The sequence below is a fragment of the Ranitomeya variabilis genome, chromosome 4 (assembly GCF_051348905.1).
Source record: "Ranitomeya variabilis isolate aRanVar5 chromosome 4, aRanVar5.hap1, whole genome shotgun sequence".
In the NCBI taxonomy this organism is placed as follows: Eukaryota; Metazoa; Chordata; class Amphibia; order Anura; family Dendrobatidae; genus Ranitomeya; species Ranitomeya variabilis.
Window position 1 is genome coordinate 689,938,655 of NC_135235.1, and position 19,762 is coordinate 689,958,416.

General features: G+C 44.3%; 1 protein-coding gene across 2 annotated transcripts in view; it reads left to right on the top strand.

Annotated features, from left to right (window-relative positions):
• Positions 1-19,762, top strand: part of LOC143767663 (uncharacterized) — a 113,794-nt gene that overhangs the window by 24,761 nt on the left and 69,271 nt on the right. Inside the window, exons 3-6 of one of the 2 annotated variants that reach the window (XM_077256131.1) lie at positions 2,335-2,514; positions 2,598-2,721; positions 2,805-2,902; positions 4,960-5,050. In XM_077256131.1, coding sequence (XP_077112246.1) covers positions 2,335-2,514; positions 2,598-2,721; positions 2,805-2,902; positions 4,960-5,050 — 493 coding nt within the window. The remainder of the gene's footprint in view (positions 1-2,334; positions 2,515-2,597; positions 2,722-2,804; positions 2,903-4,959; positions 5,051-19,762) is intronic. The other variant, XM_077256129.1, reaches the window with a different exon arrangement.

The window sequence follows — 19,762 nt, forward strand, 5'->3', positions numbered from 1 at the left end:
GTCCAACAGCACTCGGAATGGTGATGGCGCTGTAGTGGTGTCCGGCAGTGCTTGGAATGGTGGTGGCCGTGCAGTGGTATGCAGCTGAGCTCGGCATTGAGGTCAAGCATGACAGTGTTGGCACAGGTGGAAATGCCACCACTGGCTGCTGAAAATACCGAGTCTGCTGCATAGCCTGCATGTAGGTAGCATTGCAGGCCTGCATGGCACTGAGCTGGAGATCAGGAGAAAGGTGTTCCGACATGCTCTTTTCTATTTGATTATAAAAATGATGTGCTGGCCTCTGGAGGTCAGCTTTCACTTGGTCAAGGCTACTGGTGACATCCTGGATAAGTGTATTCATAAGGTTGAAGCCACTATCCAGTCTGTCTCCCATCGCCTTGAGTCCATCATGAAAGATCGAGCTCAAGTGCAAAAACTCGGGCATGAGTGACCTGTCCGAGGCCCTCTGCTGCTGCCATGAAGAGCCCAAAAAAAAAGAGGCAGAGGACTGGGACAGGGGAACACCTGATGGACCAGCTTCCTGGTCTCCACTCTGTGTTTCTGTGTTGCAGGCCCACTTGCTGCAGTGCTGCTGGATGGCTGGGATAGGTCCATGGCTGTTTGATGAAGGACCGCTCCAGAACCAGGGTCAAGAGTGCTGCTCCAGGTTCTGTGAACAAAAAGAAACAAAAAAACATTAGAACAAAACATTTATAATAGTAAAAGCGCCAACTCCTGTGGAATTGAAAAATACAGATTAGGCAATACAACACAATCCAATGCACCACAAAAATACTTACGTTCTCTGGGCAAGGACCGGTCTCAAAAATGCCAGCATGCGGTGATGCTGATATTTTCTGATACTTGCTCCAGAACCACTGGGAACCCGGCTCACTTGATGAAGGTCCTTGTTGAAGTGATCCTTCATCGAACGCCAACGTGTTCTGACTTTGAGCACTGTTTAAAAAAAAACAACAAATGGCTAGCCAATGCACTTTTGGCCGTGATCACACAACTGTGTCTGATGAGAGAAACTCTCAGGAGTTTCTCTCATCACACACAGTTGTATGATCCTGGCCAAGATCACTGCTGCATCACACCGCATTGCAATACTTACAAAATGCCTTGCAGAATCCGAGCCGGGGTGTTGTCCCAGCCATCCCACATTGCTTGGGCCACCTCATTACATAGTCGCCGGATCGTCACGTTGTCCGAGTGCTGTGCAACCCGGGTGTCCCACAACGGGACTCGCTCATGGATCAGGATGTCATTGTCAATGAGGTCCTCATCCCGTTCTGGAACCTAGAAAATAAATAAATACATTAATGTTGGAGACATTAACATAAGGAAAATAAAGAAAACAACAGAGACAGAGAACAGGCAAGAATATTCAAAGTAAAAAAGAAAAAAAATGAGTCAAGAAGAAAAAGGTAAAAGAGCAAAGTAAAGAAATGAACAGTCAAGAATAGTACAGTTAGGATACAATAAACAGAGCACAATCAGTCAGGTATACTTACACGCCGCCTTGCCACACGAACGTGTCCACGCTGCTCCCGCTCGGCCTCTGCCGCAGTTGAAGAACTGTTCTGAAAAAAAAAAAAAAATTGTCACATGTGTAGATCTGACAGAGAATGAGTCAGAAGAGGTGAGTACTCACTTCGTTTTCATTTCCACCTTGTTCAGGCCCAAGACGCTCCTCAGAAGAAGACGATGACATTCTGATGCATGCAGCAAGAAAAAAGAGACAGAAATTATTAGGACATATAGAGAGAGAAAAAAGAAAATACAGACATTGGCTGTGATACTCCACATTGTTCAAAGTGTAGATTCCTCACAGCTTCAGAGCTTGTTCTCTTGTTCCCAGTCTGCTGAGTAGTGACCTGCAAATGCCCACTCCCTCCTTTTATCAGTTTGTATGTGGGGGGTGGCTAATCAGTGTCTAGACAGGCTTTCCTGTGGAAAAATGCATGCGTTCACAAACGCATGTGCTTGCGAACGCATGCGTTTTCATAGACTGAAATGCGTTTTTTTGCCGCATTCCTTCCGCTAGCAACCACATACGTTTCTAGGTGGCAAATTCACGCCTCTGAAATTACGATATGTAGCGTTTACCACGCCAAGCTGCAGACAGCAAAACGACGCATGCATTGTCAAATGCTGCAAAACGCATCCAATCACAGGCATCTGCGTCCCTAATGTTAAAGATAGGAATACATGACTCATGCGGAAAAATGCCGACACAACCGCAATTGTGAAACCAGCCTTATCTATGGGAATAACAAATGGACAGAACAGGAGAGGAATCTAGAAATCTCTGTAGTGAGATTTATTAATGTGTCTCTCCATAACCAGGATTACACAGTAGTGAAGAAGACCTCTAGTGAGCGCTGTCCGGACCCTGTGTCTGAGAAATGGGGAAGACTACTAAACCCAATCAAGGGGTCTCCACCTCACCCCTTCATCCGTGAGGATATCGACTACCAGAAGATCCTAGAACTTGCCTACAAGATGATTGAGCTGCTTACTGGAGAGGTGACACTGCTGGGAATGCTGGGACATTATACAGTAACGCTATGAAGGAATCGAGGGGATGACAGTATCATTGTATGTGTCAGGTTCCCATAAGGTGTCAGGATTTCGCCGCTTATTTCTCCATGGAGGAGTGGGAGTATTTAGAAGGACACAAAGATCTGTACAAGGACGTCATAATGGAGGTTCCCCAGCCCCTCACATCTCCAGGTAATAGATAGGACTAAATACACACAGCCTATAATTATCTGTATGTCAATAATGAATTCTGTCCCTGTATGTGTTTCCTCCAGATCTGTCCAGCAAGAGGACAACACCGAAGAGATGTCCCCGTCTTCTTCTTCCACAGGACTGTAAACCAGAAAATCCCAATGTTCCTCAGGATCATCAGGTAGATGGAATGAAAGTGTCATGAGATCTCCTCAGGTCTTGTGTTCAGTATTATTTTATCCACCAATATTATGTGTTATGCTTATTACAGTATACAGTATTATATTGTAGAATCATAGAATGTTAGAGCATTATGCCCAACCTCCTATTCAATGCAGGATACACTAAATTATCTCAGACAAATGTCTTTCCAGCCCCCTGTCACGAATCCCACTGGATATGTCAGGGATCCCACCAATATGCCACGGTTCACGGGGAGGATACCTTTATCATCCCCACCACTCACACCAATTTGTCGTGAACCGGAGTTGTTTGGTTGCCCTTGTTCTTTCTGAAGGGGATTTATCTATATCCCACTTCCCAGTTCCGGTTTGGTACTTGCAGTTCTCTGGTGCCCCCTTTACCCTCAGGTCAGTCAGTGTACTGCACCTAGGGTAATTGGTCGCCAGAAAGGCTGCCTGCTATGTACTGGCTATTGGGTACGCTGTAGCGAGGGTGATATAACTACTCCCACTCAGGTGGGAACAATAATTATCAACGCCGCCGTTGCTACAAAGCCTTCCAATTGCACAGGACAATTCCACTGGCACCAGCTCCGATTTCATAATTATTAACGGGTCTGAAGCCAATCAAAAATTGGTAGCCTAATTCACTCCAGAGGACGCGACAGTTCGTTATAGAACAAGGAGCGATAAGCTAGTACTTTTATATTTTACTCCAAAAAAGGTAGGCAGTGTTTACAGAGGTATAAAAAGTTATTGTGAAAGAGACAAATCATATGTACAATACAATTACAAATAAAATGGGATGAAAATTGAAGAGAACACTTATATTTCTTTATGTCATTGCATCATCATGGCTAGCCGTGTGCTGAAGAGGAGGGGCTACACCTAGATGCATATCACACATCTGTACAGCAGCTAGACCCTGGACAAAAGACGTGTGAAGACTGATTGCTTCACTACTTATTTCCTAGCTTAAAGCCAAAGCCATCCCCCTGGGGTGACCTCACTTGGGGGCAGAAACCTCCCCTTTACTTGGAGGTATGAAATGCCGTTTTTACAAATATCTCTCTGTATGAACCTCGCATAAGGAAGCCACAATGATCAAGATGTGCCCCACATAATGGGGATTCTTTTAAGTGTAAACACGGAGTAATTACAGGACCCGCTTATGAAGAAACCCACACTTTGAACTCGTTGTTAGCTGCTAGTGGTTTCAGTGAGTTATCGATTTATCGAGTTTCATCCGGAATATATAATTCTTATATCTCTAACCCAGATCGGTGCCCATATATGTCACTTTAATAGAACAAAGAATCTCAGGCTATCTGTACTCTTACGTTTAGCTTCACAGAGGCAGACAAAGGCATTCGTGGGGGAGGGGGAAACGAGTGGCTTGAATCCCACCATGCTGCAGGCAGAGAAAAGAATGGGGGGTCGGAAGAGCCCACAGCATGTCTGTGCTCAACTTTAAGGGACGTAGCAGAGCTCAGTGTGCGTGATCATAGACAATCAAATACCTCATGTTCCTGACACCCCTATTGAAGGAGAACTCACCACCTCTCGTGGCAGCCTGTTTCTCTCATTGATCACCCTCACTGTCAAAAAGTTTTTTCTAATATCTGAGAATAAGGATGATCCGTCTACAGTACAATGTGACAGACCTTCAGATATTTGTAGACAGCTATTAAGTCTCCACTTAGTCTTCTTTTTTGCAAGCTAAACATTCCCAGTTACTTTAACTCTTCCACTGTTCCTCATATGAAATAGTTTGCAGTCCGCTCACGATCCTGGTAGCTCTTCTCTGAACCTGCTCCAGTTTTTCAATGTCTTTTTTTTTTTTTTTTTAAATGTGGTGCCCAGAACTGGACACAGTATTCCAGAGGAGATCTGACCAAGGAGGAGTAGAGGGGTATAATAACTTCACGTGATCTAGACTTAATTTCGTAATACATCCCAGAACTTGTGTAATGAGAATGGTGGTGATGGTAGGATTAGAGATGATTATAGATGTGACTTCTCCATCTGTCTGTGAATTTTACCATATTTGTTTCAGGGTGGAGATCTGACCCATATTAATACTACAGAGACATATGTGAGGGGTGATGAATGGTATAAAGAGGAGATTCCTACAGATGACTACCCAGGTGAGTAGTGACCACTAAATGCAGAGAAGTCACAGATTCTTCTCAGGTAAAGAGACAAAACGTGATCACTACTGAAAATAGTACACGGGTTAGTTCCCACACCATACATATACAGATACAGAGAACCCGGGACTCAACTTAAGTTTGTGATGAACTCAGATTTATTTGTAGTACCAACAATTGTTTCGGTCATGAAGACTTCATCAGTTACGTACTAGCGTAAGAGAGTGCAATAGGTGGTAGATTGTGGTAGGTCCGTTATAGCGTCATCTGAATGTTAAAAATTAGATAGCCATAGGATCGGATACAGGAAGATCCGTGCTTATTAGTAGGATGAAGACATCGTGGACAGACGCGGTATCCCCTGCTTGTCTGCATGCCAAAACTCACACAGAGTAATAATAAGCACGGATAAATGTGATCCTGAACGTTATGTAAAATGTTCCCAATAAAAGCTTCAAGTCAATCCACAAAAAAGCAAATCCCCACTCAGGTCTGTCATCTGTTAGAAAAATAGGGGCTTCCACGTTACTTGTAGTACAAAGTCTCTGGTAAAGCGAAATGGCTCCTCACCCGCCAAAAGAAATTCAGCAAATTCTTCACTCCCAAATCCAAATGCCCCCCTCCCTTCTGAACCCCACAGTGTGCCTAATCTACATATAGCGTCCACGCTTGGCATTTTTGAAGCGATGACAGCCCACCTAATTTACGTGTGCATGTCTTCAGAAGAACGGCCTGGGCATAACACATTGATGACTGCAACGGCATTGTGCAATTTTCACTCGGCAACATTCATTGCTGCTTGTTTCTGGAAAACACTCGTGGAGTCAAAATCATCACTACACTTATAGATAAAGTCCCAAAGGGGTATAGTTTCCAAAATGGTTTTACTTGAGGGAGGATTCTGCTCTTCTAGCACCTAGGGGCTCTGTATATGGAGTCTACAAACTGTTTTAGGAACATCTGTGCTCCTAGAGGCAAATAGCGCTCCTATCCTCCCGAGACTCTCCGTATGGCTAAGCAGTACTGTACAGCCAAATATGGGTTGTTGCCACGTTCAGTAGAAATTGTGGGACACATTTTGGTGCCATTTTTAAAGTGAAAATGTAAAATCTGGGGCTAAAACAAAATTTTTTGGGTAAAAATGTAGTTATTTTTTCTTCACCGCCCAATGGTATACAATTCTGTGACACATCCATATGATCACTGCACCCCAAGATGAAATCAATGAGAGGTGTAGTTTGTAAAATGGGGTCACTTATGAGGGATTCTGCTGTTCTGGCAGCTCATGGGCTCACCCAGTGGGTCATGGTACCTGCAAACCATAACAGTAAAATAAGGCGCTCCTACCTTTTGAGCTTTGCACTGTGCCTGAAAAATATTTCACGATTACATATATTGGCGCACTCAGGAAAAAATGGACCTCAGTTTGTTGTTAAAAAGAAATTGCTATTAGCCCTTAGAAAAATTAAAAACTTGGGGCTAAAACAACATTTTGTAAAAATGTAATTTATTTTGGGAGGAACATGTGGTGTCAATATGATCACTGAACACCTCGATGAATTCATTAGGGAGTGTAGTTTGTAAAATGACTTCACATATAGGGGGTTTCTGTTGTGACATGGGACCCTCAAACCATTCCAGCAAAATCTGAATTCCAATATACAGTGGGGCAAAAAAGTATTTAGTCAGTCAGCAATAGTGCAAGTTCCACCACTTGAAAAGATGAGAGGCGTCTGTAATTTACATCATAGGTAGACCTCAACTATGGGAGACAGACTGAGACAAAAAAATCCAGAAAATCACATTGTCTGTTTTTTTTATCATTTTATTTGCATATTATGGTGGAAAATAAGTATTTGGTCAGAAACAACATTTCATCTCAATACTTTGTAATATATCCTTTGTTGGCAATGACAGAGGTCAAACGTTTTCTGTAAGGCTACGTTCACATTTGCGGTCTGCGCCGCAGCGTCGGGCGCCACAGCGTCGCCGCATGCGTCATGCGCCCCTATATTTAACATGGGGGCGCATGGACATGCGTCGCACTTGCGTTTTGCGCCGCATGCGTCCCTGCGGCGCCCGCGTCCGGGCGCAGAGGAAGCAGCAAGTTGCATTTTTGCTGCGTCCAAAATCAATCAAAAAAAGGACGCATGCGGCGCAAAACGCAGCGTTGTGCATGCGTTTTGCTGCGTTTTTGTTTGCGTTGTGCGTTGCGGTGCCGACGCTGCGGCGCACAACGCAAATGTGAACGTAGCCTAAGTCTTCACAAGGTTGCCACACACTGTTGTTGGTATGTTGGCCCATTCCTCCATGCAGATCTCCTCTAGAGCAGTGATGTTTTTGGCTTTTCGCTTGGCAACACGGACTTTCAACTCCCTCCAAAGGTTTTCTATAGGGTTGAGATCTGGAGACTGGCTAGGCCACTCCAGGACCTTGAAATGCTTCTTACAAAGCCACTCCTTCGTTGCCCTGGTGGTGTGCTTTGGATCATTGTCATGTTGAAAGACCCAGCCACGTTTCATCTTCAATGCCCTTGCTGATGGAAGGAGGTTTGCACTCAAAATCTCACGATACATGGCCCCATTAATTCTTTCATGTACCCGGATCAGTCATCCTGGCCCCTTTGCAGAGAAACAGCCCCAAAGCATGATGTTTCCACCACCATGCTTTACAGTAGGTATGGTGTTTGATGGATGCAACTCAGTATTCTTTTTCCTCCAAACACGACAAGTTGTGTTTCTACCAAACAGTTCCAGTTTGGTTTCATCAGACCATAGGACATTCTCCCAAAACTCCTCTGGATCATCCAAATGCTCTCTAGCAAACTTCAGACGGGCCCGGACATGTACTGGCTTAAGCAGTGGGACATGTCTGGCACTGCAGGATCTGAGTCCATGGTGGCGTAGTGTGTTACTTATGGTAGGCCTTGTTACATTGGTCTCAGCTCTCTGCAGTTCATTCACTAGGTCCCCCCGCGTGGTTCTGGGATTTTTGCTCACCGTTCTTGTGATCATTCTGACCCACGGGGTGGGATTTTGCGTGGAGCCCTGTTGTGAACTCTGTTTTTGGGCTCCCTCTAGTGGTCACAAGCGGTACTGTGTAGTGTTGTCTTTCTGCAGGTTGGCTGCATCAGCTGGTTCGTTATCCTTGGTTGGTTTCCTATTTAGCTCACCTGGATACTCAGTTCCTTGCCTGCTATCAATGTATTCAGTGCTCTTCAGATTCCTTGTGACTTCCTTGCTCCCAGTCTCTCCAAGACAAGCTAAGTTTTTGTTTGTTCATTTTTTGATTATCAGCATTCATCATGTTTCTTGTCCAGCTTGCTAAAATGTGATCTTCTCGCTTGCTGGTTGCTCTAGGGGACTGAGTTTCTCCCCCCACACTGTTAGTTGGTGCGGGGGTTCTTGAAATCTCAGTGTGGATATTTTGTAAGGGTTTTTTACTGACCGCACAGACCCCTTTTCTATTTTATGCTATCTAGTATTAGTGGGCCTCATTTGCTGAATCTGTTTTCACCCCTGTGTATGTGCCTTCCTCTTACCTCACCGTTATTACATGTTGGGGGCTTCTATATCTTTGGGGATTATTTCTCTGGAGGCAAGAGAGGTCTTTCTTTCTCTCTAGGGGTAGTTAGTTCCTCAGGCTGGCTCGAGACGTCTAGGATTTTTAGGCACGTTCACCAGCTACCTCTAGTGTGTTTGGATAGGTTCAGTTTTGCGGTCAGTCCAGTTTACCACCTCCCTAGAGCTTGTCCTATGTTTGTTGCTTAGCTGGAGTATTTGTGATCCTCAACCACTAAGGATCATAACAGAGCCCCAGATCGAGGGAGATTATCAGTGGTCTTGAATGTCTTCCATTTTCTAATTATTGCTCCCACTGTTGATTTCTTCACTCCAAGCTGGTTGGCTATTGCAGATTCAGTCTTCCCAGCCTGGTGCAGGGCTACAATTTTGTTTCTGGTGTCCTTTGACAGCTCTTTGGTCTTCCCCATAGTGGAGTTTGGAGTCAGACTGTTTGAGGGTGTGCACAGGTGTCTTTTTATACTGATAACAAGTTTAAACAGGTGCCATTACTACAGGTAATGAGTGGAGGAAAGAGGAGACTCTTAAAGAAGAAGTTACAGGTCTGTGAGAGCCAGAAATCTTGATTGTTTGTTTCTGACCAAATACTTACTTTCCACCATAATATGCAAATAAAATGATAAAAAAACAGACAATGTGATTTTCTGGATTTTTTTGTCTCAGTTTGTCTCCCATAGTTGAGGTCTACCTATGATGTAAATTACAGACGCCTCTCATCTTTTTAAGTGATGGAACTTGCACTATTGCTGACTGACTAAATACTTTTTTGCCCCACTGTAGCACCTCTTCCATTCTGTGCTTTGCACTGTGCAATAGCATTCCCCCACATGTGGGGTATCTGCGTACTCGGGAGAAATTGTACAACAAATTGTATGATGCAATTTCTCCTGTTGCCCTTATGAAAATGCAATATTTGGGGCCAAAATAACATTTTTGTGGGGAAAATGTGATTGTTTTCTTTTTTTTATTATTTTTTTTTTCCTCGGCTCAATGTTCTAAACTTTTGTGAAGCACCTGGTGGTTCAACGTGCTCACCACACATCTAAATACATTCCCTGAGGAGTCTAGTTTACAAAATAGGGTTACTTATGGGGGGTTTCTACTGTTTAGGCAAAGCAGGGGCTCTCCAATTGGGACATGATGTCCCCTAATGATTCCAGGAAATTTTACATTAAAAAAGTCAAATGACGCTCCTTCCCTTCCGAGCCCTGTCATGTGCAAAACAGTAGTATTCCCCCACATATGGCTTATTGGTGTACTCAGGAGAAATTGCACAAGAAATTGTATGGTGCAATTTTTCCTGTTACACTTATGAAAATGCAAAATTTTGGGCTAAAAACATTTGTGGGGAAAATTAGATTTTTTATTTTTACGGTTCAACGTTATAAACCTCTATGACGCATCTGAGGGTTCAATGTGCTCACCACACATCTAGAACAATTCCATGAGGGGTCCAGTTATTAAAATGGTGTCACTTGTGAGGGATTTTCACTGTTTAGGCACATCAGAGGCTCTCCAAACTCGACATTGCATTCCCCAAATGTTCCAGTAAATTTTGCACTCAAAAAGTCAAATGGCACTCCTTCCTTTTCGAGCTCTGCCATGTAACAGCATGCTCATGGAAAATTACACAACAAAATTTGAGGTCCATTTTTTCCTGTTACCCTTGTCAAAATAAAAAAATGTGGATGTGAAGTAATTTTTTTGTGAAACAAAAGTTAATGTTCATTTTTTTTCCACATTCCAAAAATTCCTGCGACGCACCTGAAGGGTTAATAAACTTCTTGAATGTGGTTTGGAGCACCTTGAGGGATGCAGTTTTTAGAATGGTGTTACTTTCGTGTATTGTCTGTCATATAGACCCCTCAAAGTGACTTCCAATGTGATGTGGTCCCTAAAAAATGGTTTTGTAAATTTTGTTGGAAAAATGAAAAATTGCTGGTTAACCCTTATAACTTCCTAACAAAAATAATGTTGGTTCCAAAATTGTGTAGACGTGGGAAATGTTACTTATTAACTATTTTGTGTGACATATCTCTGTGATTTTAAGGGCATGAAAATTCAAAGTTCAAAAATTGCAAAATTTCCTAAGTTTTCACCAGAGCCATATCGAAGAAATTCTATGACTATCATGAAGTACAATATGTCTCACTTGTGTACATCTGGAACTCCCTGGTAGTCTTTAAAAAAAAGGGTTCTCCATTGCCTCTTCCAAATGTCCGAGATCTAAATTTAAGACACGTCAGCTCTGCACTATTATAAAAAGTTCTCTTTGAATGTCCAATATTTCTTCTTGTAACTCATCTGACTGAAAATATTGTCCCTTACAATAGTTTAGATTGTAAGAGCTACCTAGCCCCATACTGTTATTACCCCAGAGAACTTTCACCACTAGTTATTTATTTTTTTACTGATGAAGACTGTTGAGTTTAATCATTTCAGTAGATGTATTTTTGTCTATACTCACAGTTTGACTATAGTAGTTAGTGCCCAAAATGCTCTGATTTAACCACTTCCCGCAGCCACTTTTGTGCTCCTAACCAGGCTCCATTTTCAAATCTGACGTGTGTCACTTTATATAGTGATAATTTTGGAATTCTTCACAAAGGATAATAGGAAACAAATGGACCTTACAAATTATTTTTCAACTTCGGACAATACCTCATATACAGTGGGGAAAAAAAGTATTTAGTCAGCCACTGTTAAGGGTGGCAGATAGCATTAAATTAAACTATAAAGTGCAATCACAACCCGGGGTCCACCGTTCAGAGATGAATAACTGCTGCTAGTGTGAATAATAATGTATAAAACTAGCAAACGTTCCTCCTTAAACTGAGTTAACTCCACACAGTGTGAATGGAATGCAGAAAACCAAACCCTAATGCAACTCAGAGGTGCACAGGGAGAGGAGTACCTACTCAGCTAGCCACTGAGAGGTACAGGGACAGTAAGTACCAGTTCAGCTAACCACCGAGGGGTACAAGGAAAGTAAGTACCAGCTCAACTAACCACCGAGGGATAGATTGACAATAGTAAGTGTGCAATACCCTGTTAGAACCACTGCTAAAGAACACATGGGCAAAATTTGCTCTGTGGTGCAATACCCTGTTAACCCCAAAGGGAAGTATAGCTTAAATACGGGACAGAAGCAGATAGCAAAAACTCAGTCAGCAAGAACACGCAGCAAATCTCTCAGGATGAGCTGGAATTGTAATGGCTTGATGCCAGCCCTGAACTCACACAGCCAATCTTCTCTCTGGAGGTGCCAGAATTCTAATGGCACGAGGACAGCCCTGAACACATGCTGACAAGATCACTGACGTCCCACTGGTAGCTGATACGGTGCTAAACACACAAAACGCACAGAGAGCGATAGCCTATCCACCCATGGAAGACATACAAGACCACTGATAATCTTGATCTGGGGCTCCACGCAAGATCTCACCCCATGGGGTCAAAATGACCACCAGAGAAAAATCCCAGAACCACACGGGGGGGACCTAATGAATGTCCTGCATAGAGCTGGGTCCACCGTAACAAAGGCTACCATCAGTAACACTCTACCCCACCAGGGACTCAGATCCTGCAGTGCCAGATGTGTTCTCCTGCTTAAGCCAGTACATGTCCGGGCCTGTTTGAAGTTTGCTAGAGAGCATTTGGATTATCCAAAAGTGTTGGGAGAATGTCATATGGTCTGATGAAACCAAAGTAGAACTGTTTGGTAGAAACCAAACTCGTCGTGTTTGGAGGAGACAGAATGCTGAGTTTCATTCAAAGAACACCATACCTACTGTGAAGCATGGGAGTGGCAACATCATGCTTTGGGGCTGTTTCTCTGCTAAGGCACCAGTACGACTGATCCGTGTACATGAAAGAATGAATGGGGCCATGTATCGTGAGATTTTGAGTGCAAACCTCTCTCCATCAGCAAGGGCATTGAAGATGAAACGTGGATCATCTTTCAGCATGATAATGATCCCAAGCACACTGCCAGGGCAATAAAGGCATGGCATAGTAAGAAGCATATGAAGATCCTGGAGTGGCTTAGCCAGTCTCCAGATCTCAACCCCAAAGAAAACGTTTGGAGGGAGTTGAAAGTCTGTGTTGCCAGCGACAGGCCCAAAACATCACTGCTCTAGAGGAGATCTTCATGGATGAATGGGCCAACATACCACCAACAGTGCGTACCAACTTTGTGAAGACTTACAGAAAATGTTTACCTCTGTCATTGCCAACAAAGGACAAAATAACAATAAGAAAATATTGAGTTGAACTTTTGTTAATGACAAAATACTTATATTCCACCATAATTTGCAAAAAAAATCTTGCCAGTTCAGACAAGGTGATTTTCTGGATTTGTTTTCTCAATTTTGACTCTCATAGTTGTGGTCTACCTATGATGTCAATTACAGGCCTTTCTCATCTTTTTAAGTGGGAGTACTTACACAATTGGTGGCTGACTAAATACTTTTTTCTCCACTGTACCATTGTACACTACTGTGTTGACACTTACCAGGGTAAGAAAGGAAGATCCGCCATTTTGCTATTTAAATGCAGATCTGTGTCTTCCTGCCAAGTCTGCCTGCCGTTTCACGCTCTCAGCCCTTTTTATCCTCACTCCGCCCCCTGCTGTCAAGTGCAAAGGTCGGTCCGGATCTCTAAGCTTTCCCCCAGACAACAAAGGTGACCGTCCCGACCGTTCCGATCCCGGCGTGAAAATGGAACCTCCGATCCAGGCTCTCTTCTTAAGCTGGCACAATATATTGGGGGCACTGTTTGTGGTCACCTGGCAACTCAAAAGATGGCTACCATGAACAGGCTTGGCACTATCTACTCCTCTTTCCAGATCCTAGATATTGCCTTGCTCATCATCTTTTAACCCCTCTACATGAACCTGGATTTACACAGAGGTCCCTAGACTTGGGTCACAGTGTTATCTGCTGTCCTGTTGACTGAAGTGGCAAGAAGAATAGTCAGGTAGAGTAGACGGGTCGGGACCAGAAGGACAGAGAAAATACAAAATCAGAAGACACAAAAGTAGTCAGTAAATGGAGCGGGGTCACAACAGGAAACAAATACACAAGCCGGGAGCTGAGCACAGAGGAGTGAACGAGAGGAGAACAAGGCTGTATGTGGCAGATTCAAGCAATATGCTTCAAGCTTTAGTATGGTTTAGTGCTCTCCAATTGACTGAAGCAGGACACAGATTACTTTAGCTGGACAGCACACACACACCCATATTGCCAGACTGGACAGTACGAATGGTCCCAGGAACCCTAATCTTAATTGCTGGAAAGAGCCTGCGCCACCCAGAGCTTCTGGTTCTGAAATCTCCACCATCACCAGCACGCCTGCAGAATGATTAAGGCGGCACCTGGTGACAGAAACAAGAGCAGATCCCAGAGGTGATAGGACGCAGCATTGGCAGGAGCCCTTATATGCCCTAATATAACAAAATGTCAGAAAACCAAAAATAAGGTGGTTCCTGGTGACAGAAGAAGACGTCGCAGGAGCTGATTCCAGAGAAGAGGTGACACACCATTTGCAAAAGCCCTAATATGACAAAATGTCAGAAAACAAGAGCAGTAGAAATTCCCATAAGTGACTCCATTTTGGAAATTATAACCCTTAGCAAATTAATCCTATGAGTAGTGACTATTTTGACTTCCAGCCACTTTACGGAAAATAGCACAAAGTGGATGTTGGAGAGTGAAAATTACAAATTTTATTGTCCAAAACAGTGCCCAGGCTGTGCTCCAGGAGACACACACCATAAATTAAAGAGAATCTGTCACCTCATTTTGCCGCTATAAACTGCAGCCACCACCATTACGGGCTTATCTATAGTATTCTGTAATGCTGTAGATAAGCCCCCGATGTAACCTGAAAGATAAGAAAAACAAGTTAGATTATACTCACCCAGGGGTGGTCCGGTGCGGTCCGTGTCCGATGGGCGTCGCAAGTCCAGATCCGGCGCCTCCCATCTTCATGCGATGACGTCTGTTATGACCCCAATGGCAGAGGGTCTGAGGAATAATGCTAAGTCTGTAAATACAGAAAACCAGCTCATAGGGCAGTGGTAACTGGGCTGACCATATAACTAATCCTAGCACCACAAATACCAGCAGCCGGGGAACGTTCCTACGTTGATCCTAGACGTCTCGCGCCAGCCGGAGAGCTAACTACCCCTAGAAGGGAAAAGAAAGACCTTTCTTGCCTCCAGAGGAAATACCCCAAAAAGTTGGATAGAAGCCCCCCACAAATAATAACGGTGAGGTAAGAGGAAAAGACAAACATAAGAATGAGCTAGGTATTTAGCAAAGAGAGGCCCACTAGCTAATAGCAGAATATAGAAAGATAACTTATATGGTCAGCAAAAAATCCTATCAAAAATATCCACACTGGAAATTCAAGAACCCCCGAACCGTCTAACGGCCCGGGGGGAGAACACCAGCCCCCTAGAGCTTCCAGCAAGGTCAGGAATCACATTTAGTACAAGCTGGACAAAAATGATAGCAAACAAATAATCCAAAAAACAAAGAAGCAAGACTTAGCTTAATTTAGCACGAACCAGGACCAGCAAACAGGAGCAAACAGAATGTGTCTGATAACACCGATGCCAGGCACTGGACTAAGGTTCCAGGAGGTTTATATAGCAACACCCCTGAAGTAACGACCCAGCTGGGTGCAAACAGAGGGAAGGAAATCCCAGAGTCATATCACTAGTAACCACTAGAGGGAGCCAAAAAAGTCTAATTCACAACAGTACCCCCCCCTTAAGGAGGGGTCACCGAACCCTCACCAAGACCACCAGGGCGATCAGGATGAGCAGCGTGAAAGGCACAAACTAAATCGGCCGCATGCACATCAGAGGCAACCACCCAGGAATTATCCTCCTGACCATAACCCTTCCACTTGACCAAATACTGAAGCCTCCGCCTGGAGAGACGAGAATCCAAGATCTTCTCCACCACGTACTCCAACTCGCCCTCAACCAACACCGGAGCAGGAGGCTCAGCAGAAGGAACCACAGGCACAACGTAGCGTCGCAACAAAGACCTATGGAACACGTTGTGAATGGCAAACGAAACCGGAAGATCCAAGCGAAAGGACACTGGATTAAGGATTTCCAATATCTTGTAAGGACCGATGAAGCGAGGCTTAAATTTAGGAGAGGAGACCTTCATAGGAACAAAACGAGAAGACAGCCACACCAAATCCCCAACACGAAGTCGGGTACCCACACCGCGGCGGCGGTTAGCAAAACGCTGAGCCTTCTCCTGTGACAATTTTAAGTTGTCCACCACATGATTCCAGATCTGCTGCAACCTATCCATCACAGAATCTACTCCAGGACAGTCAGAAGGCTCCACATGTCCCGAGGAAAAACGAGGATGGAAACCAGAGTTGCAGAAAAATGGCGAAACCAAAGTAGCGGAACTAGCCCGATTATTTAGGGCAAACTCAGCCAACGGCAAGAAGGTCACCCAATCATCCTGATCTGCCGAAACAAAACACCTCAAGTAAGCTTCCAGAGTCTGATTAGTTCGCTCAGTTTGTCCATTAGTCTGAGGATGAAAGGCAGACGAGAACGATAAATCAATGCCCATCCTAGCACAAAAGGATCGCCAGAACCTGGAAACAAACTGGGATCCTCTGTCAGACACAATATTCTCAGGAATGCTGTGTAAACGAACCACATTCTGAAGGAACACAGGAACCAGATCGGAAGAGGAAGGCAGCTTAGGCAAAGGCACCAAATGGACCATTTTTGAAAAGCGATCACATACCACCCAGATGACAGACATACCCCGAGACACCGGGAGATCAGAAATGAAATCCATGGAAATATGTGTCCAAGGCCTCTTCGGGACAGGCAAGGGCAAGAGCAACCCGCTGGCACGGGAACAGCAAGGCTTAGCTCGAGCACAAGTCCCACAGGACTGCACAAATGACCGTACAACCCGTGACAAGGAAGGCCACCAAAATGACCTAGCCACCAGATCTCTGGTGCCAAAAATTCCCGGATGACCTGCCAACACCGAGGAATGAACCTCGGAAATGACTCTGCTGGTCCACTTATCAGGAACAAACAGTCTGTCAGGTGGACAAGAGTCAGGTCTACCAGCTTGAAATCTCTGCAACACACGTCGCAAATCAGGAGAAATGGCTGACAAAATAACTCCTTCTTTAAGAATACCAACAGGTTCTGTGACTCCAGGAGAGTCAGGCACAAAGCTCCTTGAAAGAGCATCAGCTTTCACATTCTTTGAACCTGGTAAATACGAGACCACAAAGTCAAAACGGGAGAAAAACAATGACCAGCGGGCCTGTCTAGGATTCAAGCGTTTAGCAGACTCGAGATACATCAAATTTTTGTGATCAGTCAAGACCACCACACGATGCTTAGCACCCTCGAGCCAATGATGCCACTCCTCAAATGCCCACTTCATGGCCAGTAATTCCCGATTGCCAACATCATAATTCCGCTCAGCAGGCGAAAACTTCCTAGAGAAGAAAGCACATGGTCTCATTACCGAGCAACCAGGGCCTCTCTGTGACAAAACGGCCCCTGCCCCAATCTCAGAAGCATCCACCTCAACCTGAAAGGGAAGTGAGACATCAGGCTGGCACAAAACAGGCGCCGAAGTAAACCGGCGCTTCAACTCCTGGAACGCCTCCACGGCTGCAGGAGCCCAGTTAGCAACATCAGAACCTTTCTTGGTCATATCCGTCAAAGGTTTAACAACGCTAGAAAAATTAGCGATAAAACGACGGTAGAAGTTAGCAAAACTCAAGAACTTCTGAAGACTCTTAACTGACGTGGGTTGAGTCCACTCATGAATAGCTCGGACCTTGACTGGGTCCATCTCCACAGCAGAAGGGGAAAAAATATACCCCAAAAAGGGAACTTTCTGTACTCCAAAGAGACACTTTGAGCCTTTAACAAACAAGGCATTCTCACGCAAAACCTGAAACACCATCCTGACCTGCTCCACATGTGAGTCCCAATCTTCAGAGAAAACCAGAATATCGTCCAGATAAACAATCATAAATTTATCCAGATACTTCCGGAAAATATCATGCATAAAGGACTGAAATACTGAGGGAGCATTAGAAAGCCCAAAAGGCATCACCAAGTACTCAAAATGACCTTCGGGCGTATTAAATGCAGTCTTCCATTCATCACCTTGCTTAATGCGCACAAGGTTGTACGCACCACGAAGATCTATCTTGGTGAACCACTTGGCACCCTTAATCCGGGCAAACAAGTCCGACAAGAGAGGCAAAGGATACTGAAATTTTACAGTGATTTTATTCAGTAGCCGATAGTCAATACAAGGTCTCAAAGATCCGTCCTTCTTGGCCACAAAAAAGAATCCCGCACCAAGAGGGGAAGAGGATGGACGGATATGCCCCTTCTCCAGAGACTCCTTTGATATATGAACGCATTGCGGCATGCTCAGGTACTGACAGATTAAATAATCTTCCCTTAGGAAATTTACTACCTGGAATCAAATCTATGGCGCAGTCACAGTCCCTATGAGGAGGCAGAGCACTGGATCTGGACTCGCTGAATACATCCTGATAATCAGACAAATACTCAGGAACTTCCGAAGGAGTAGAGGAAGCAATAGACACCGGCGGGGAATCAGTATGAATTCCCTGACAGCCCCAACTTGACACAGACATTGCCTTCCAATCCAGGACTGGATTGTGGGTCTGTAACCATGGCAGACCCAAAACGACCAAATCATGCATTTTATGCAGAACAAGAAAACGAATCACCTCCCGATGTTCAGGAGTCATGCACATGGTCACCTGCGTCCAAAACTGCGGTTTATTTTCCGCCAATGGCGTAGCATCAATACCTCTAAGAGGAATAGGATTTACTAACGGTTCAAGAACAAAACCACAGCGCTTGGCAAATGACAGATCCATAAGACTCAGGGCGGCACCTGAATCCACAAACGCCATAACAGGGTAAGAAGACAAAGAGCAAATTAAAGTCACAGACAAAATAAATTTAGGTTGCAAATTACCAATGGTGACAGAACTAACAACCCTTGTTAGGCGTTTAGAGCATGCTGATATAACATGTGTAGAATCACCACAGTAAAAACACACACCTTTGACTATTTACAGGTGACTGACGCCCAGTGAGATGGTGGAACGTGAAATTTGTCTTGTGGATTTCAAGAAGAAAATTAGAAAAATCTCCTAACAGGTGACTGACGCCCAGTGAGATGGTGGAACGTGAAATTTTTCCTTGTGGATTTCAAGAAGAGAATTAAAAAAGAAAAAAAAAAAAAAAAAAACCTCAGAATTTCCTTTCTTATTATCCCACTTCTGCAATGCTTTAAACATTCAATGTTGGCCTGGCATACTGTTATGACCCCAATGGCAGAGGGTCTCAGGAATAATGCTAAGTCTGTAAATACAGAAAACCAGCTCATAGGGCAGTGGTAACTGGGCTGACCATATAACTAATCCTAGCACCACAAATACCAGCAGCCGGGGAACGTTCCTACGTTGATCCTAGACGTCTCGCGCCAGCCGGAGAGCTAACTACCCCTAGAAGGGAAAAGAAAGACCTTTCTTGCCTCCAGAGCAAATACCCCAAAAAGTTGGATAGAAGCCCCCCACAAATAATAACGGTGAGGTAAGAGGAAAAGACAAACATAAGAATGAGCTAGGTATTTAGCAAAGAGAGGCCCACTAGCTAATAGCAGAATATAGAAAGATAACTTATATGGTCAGCAAAAAATCCTATCAAAAATATCCACACTGGAAATTCAAGAACCCCCGAACCGTCTAACGGCCCGGGGGGAGAACACCAGCCCCCTAGAGCTTCCAGCAAGGTCAGGAATCACATTTAGTACAAGCTGGACAAAAATGATAGCAAACAAATAATCCAAAAAACAAAGAAGCAAGACTTAGCTTAATTTAGCACGAACCAGGACCAGCAAACAGGAGCAAACAGAATGTGTCTGATAACACCGATGCCAGGCACTGGACTAAGGTTCCAGGAGGTTTATATAGCAACACCCCTGAAGTAACGACCCAGCTGGGTGCAAACAGAGGGAAGGAAATCCCAGAGTCATATCACTAGTAACCACTAGAGGGA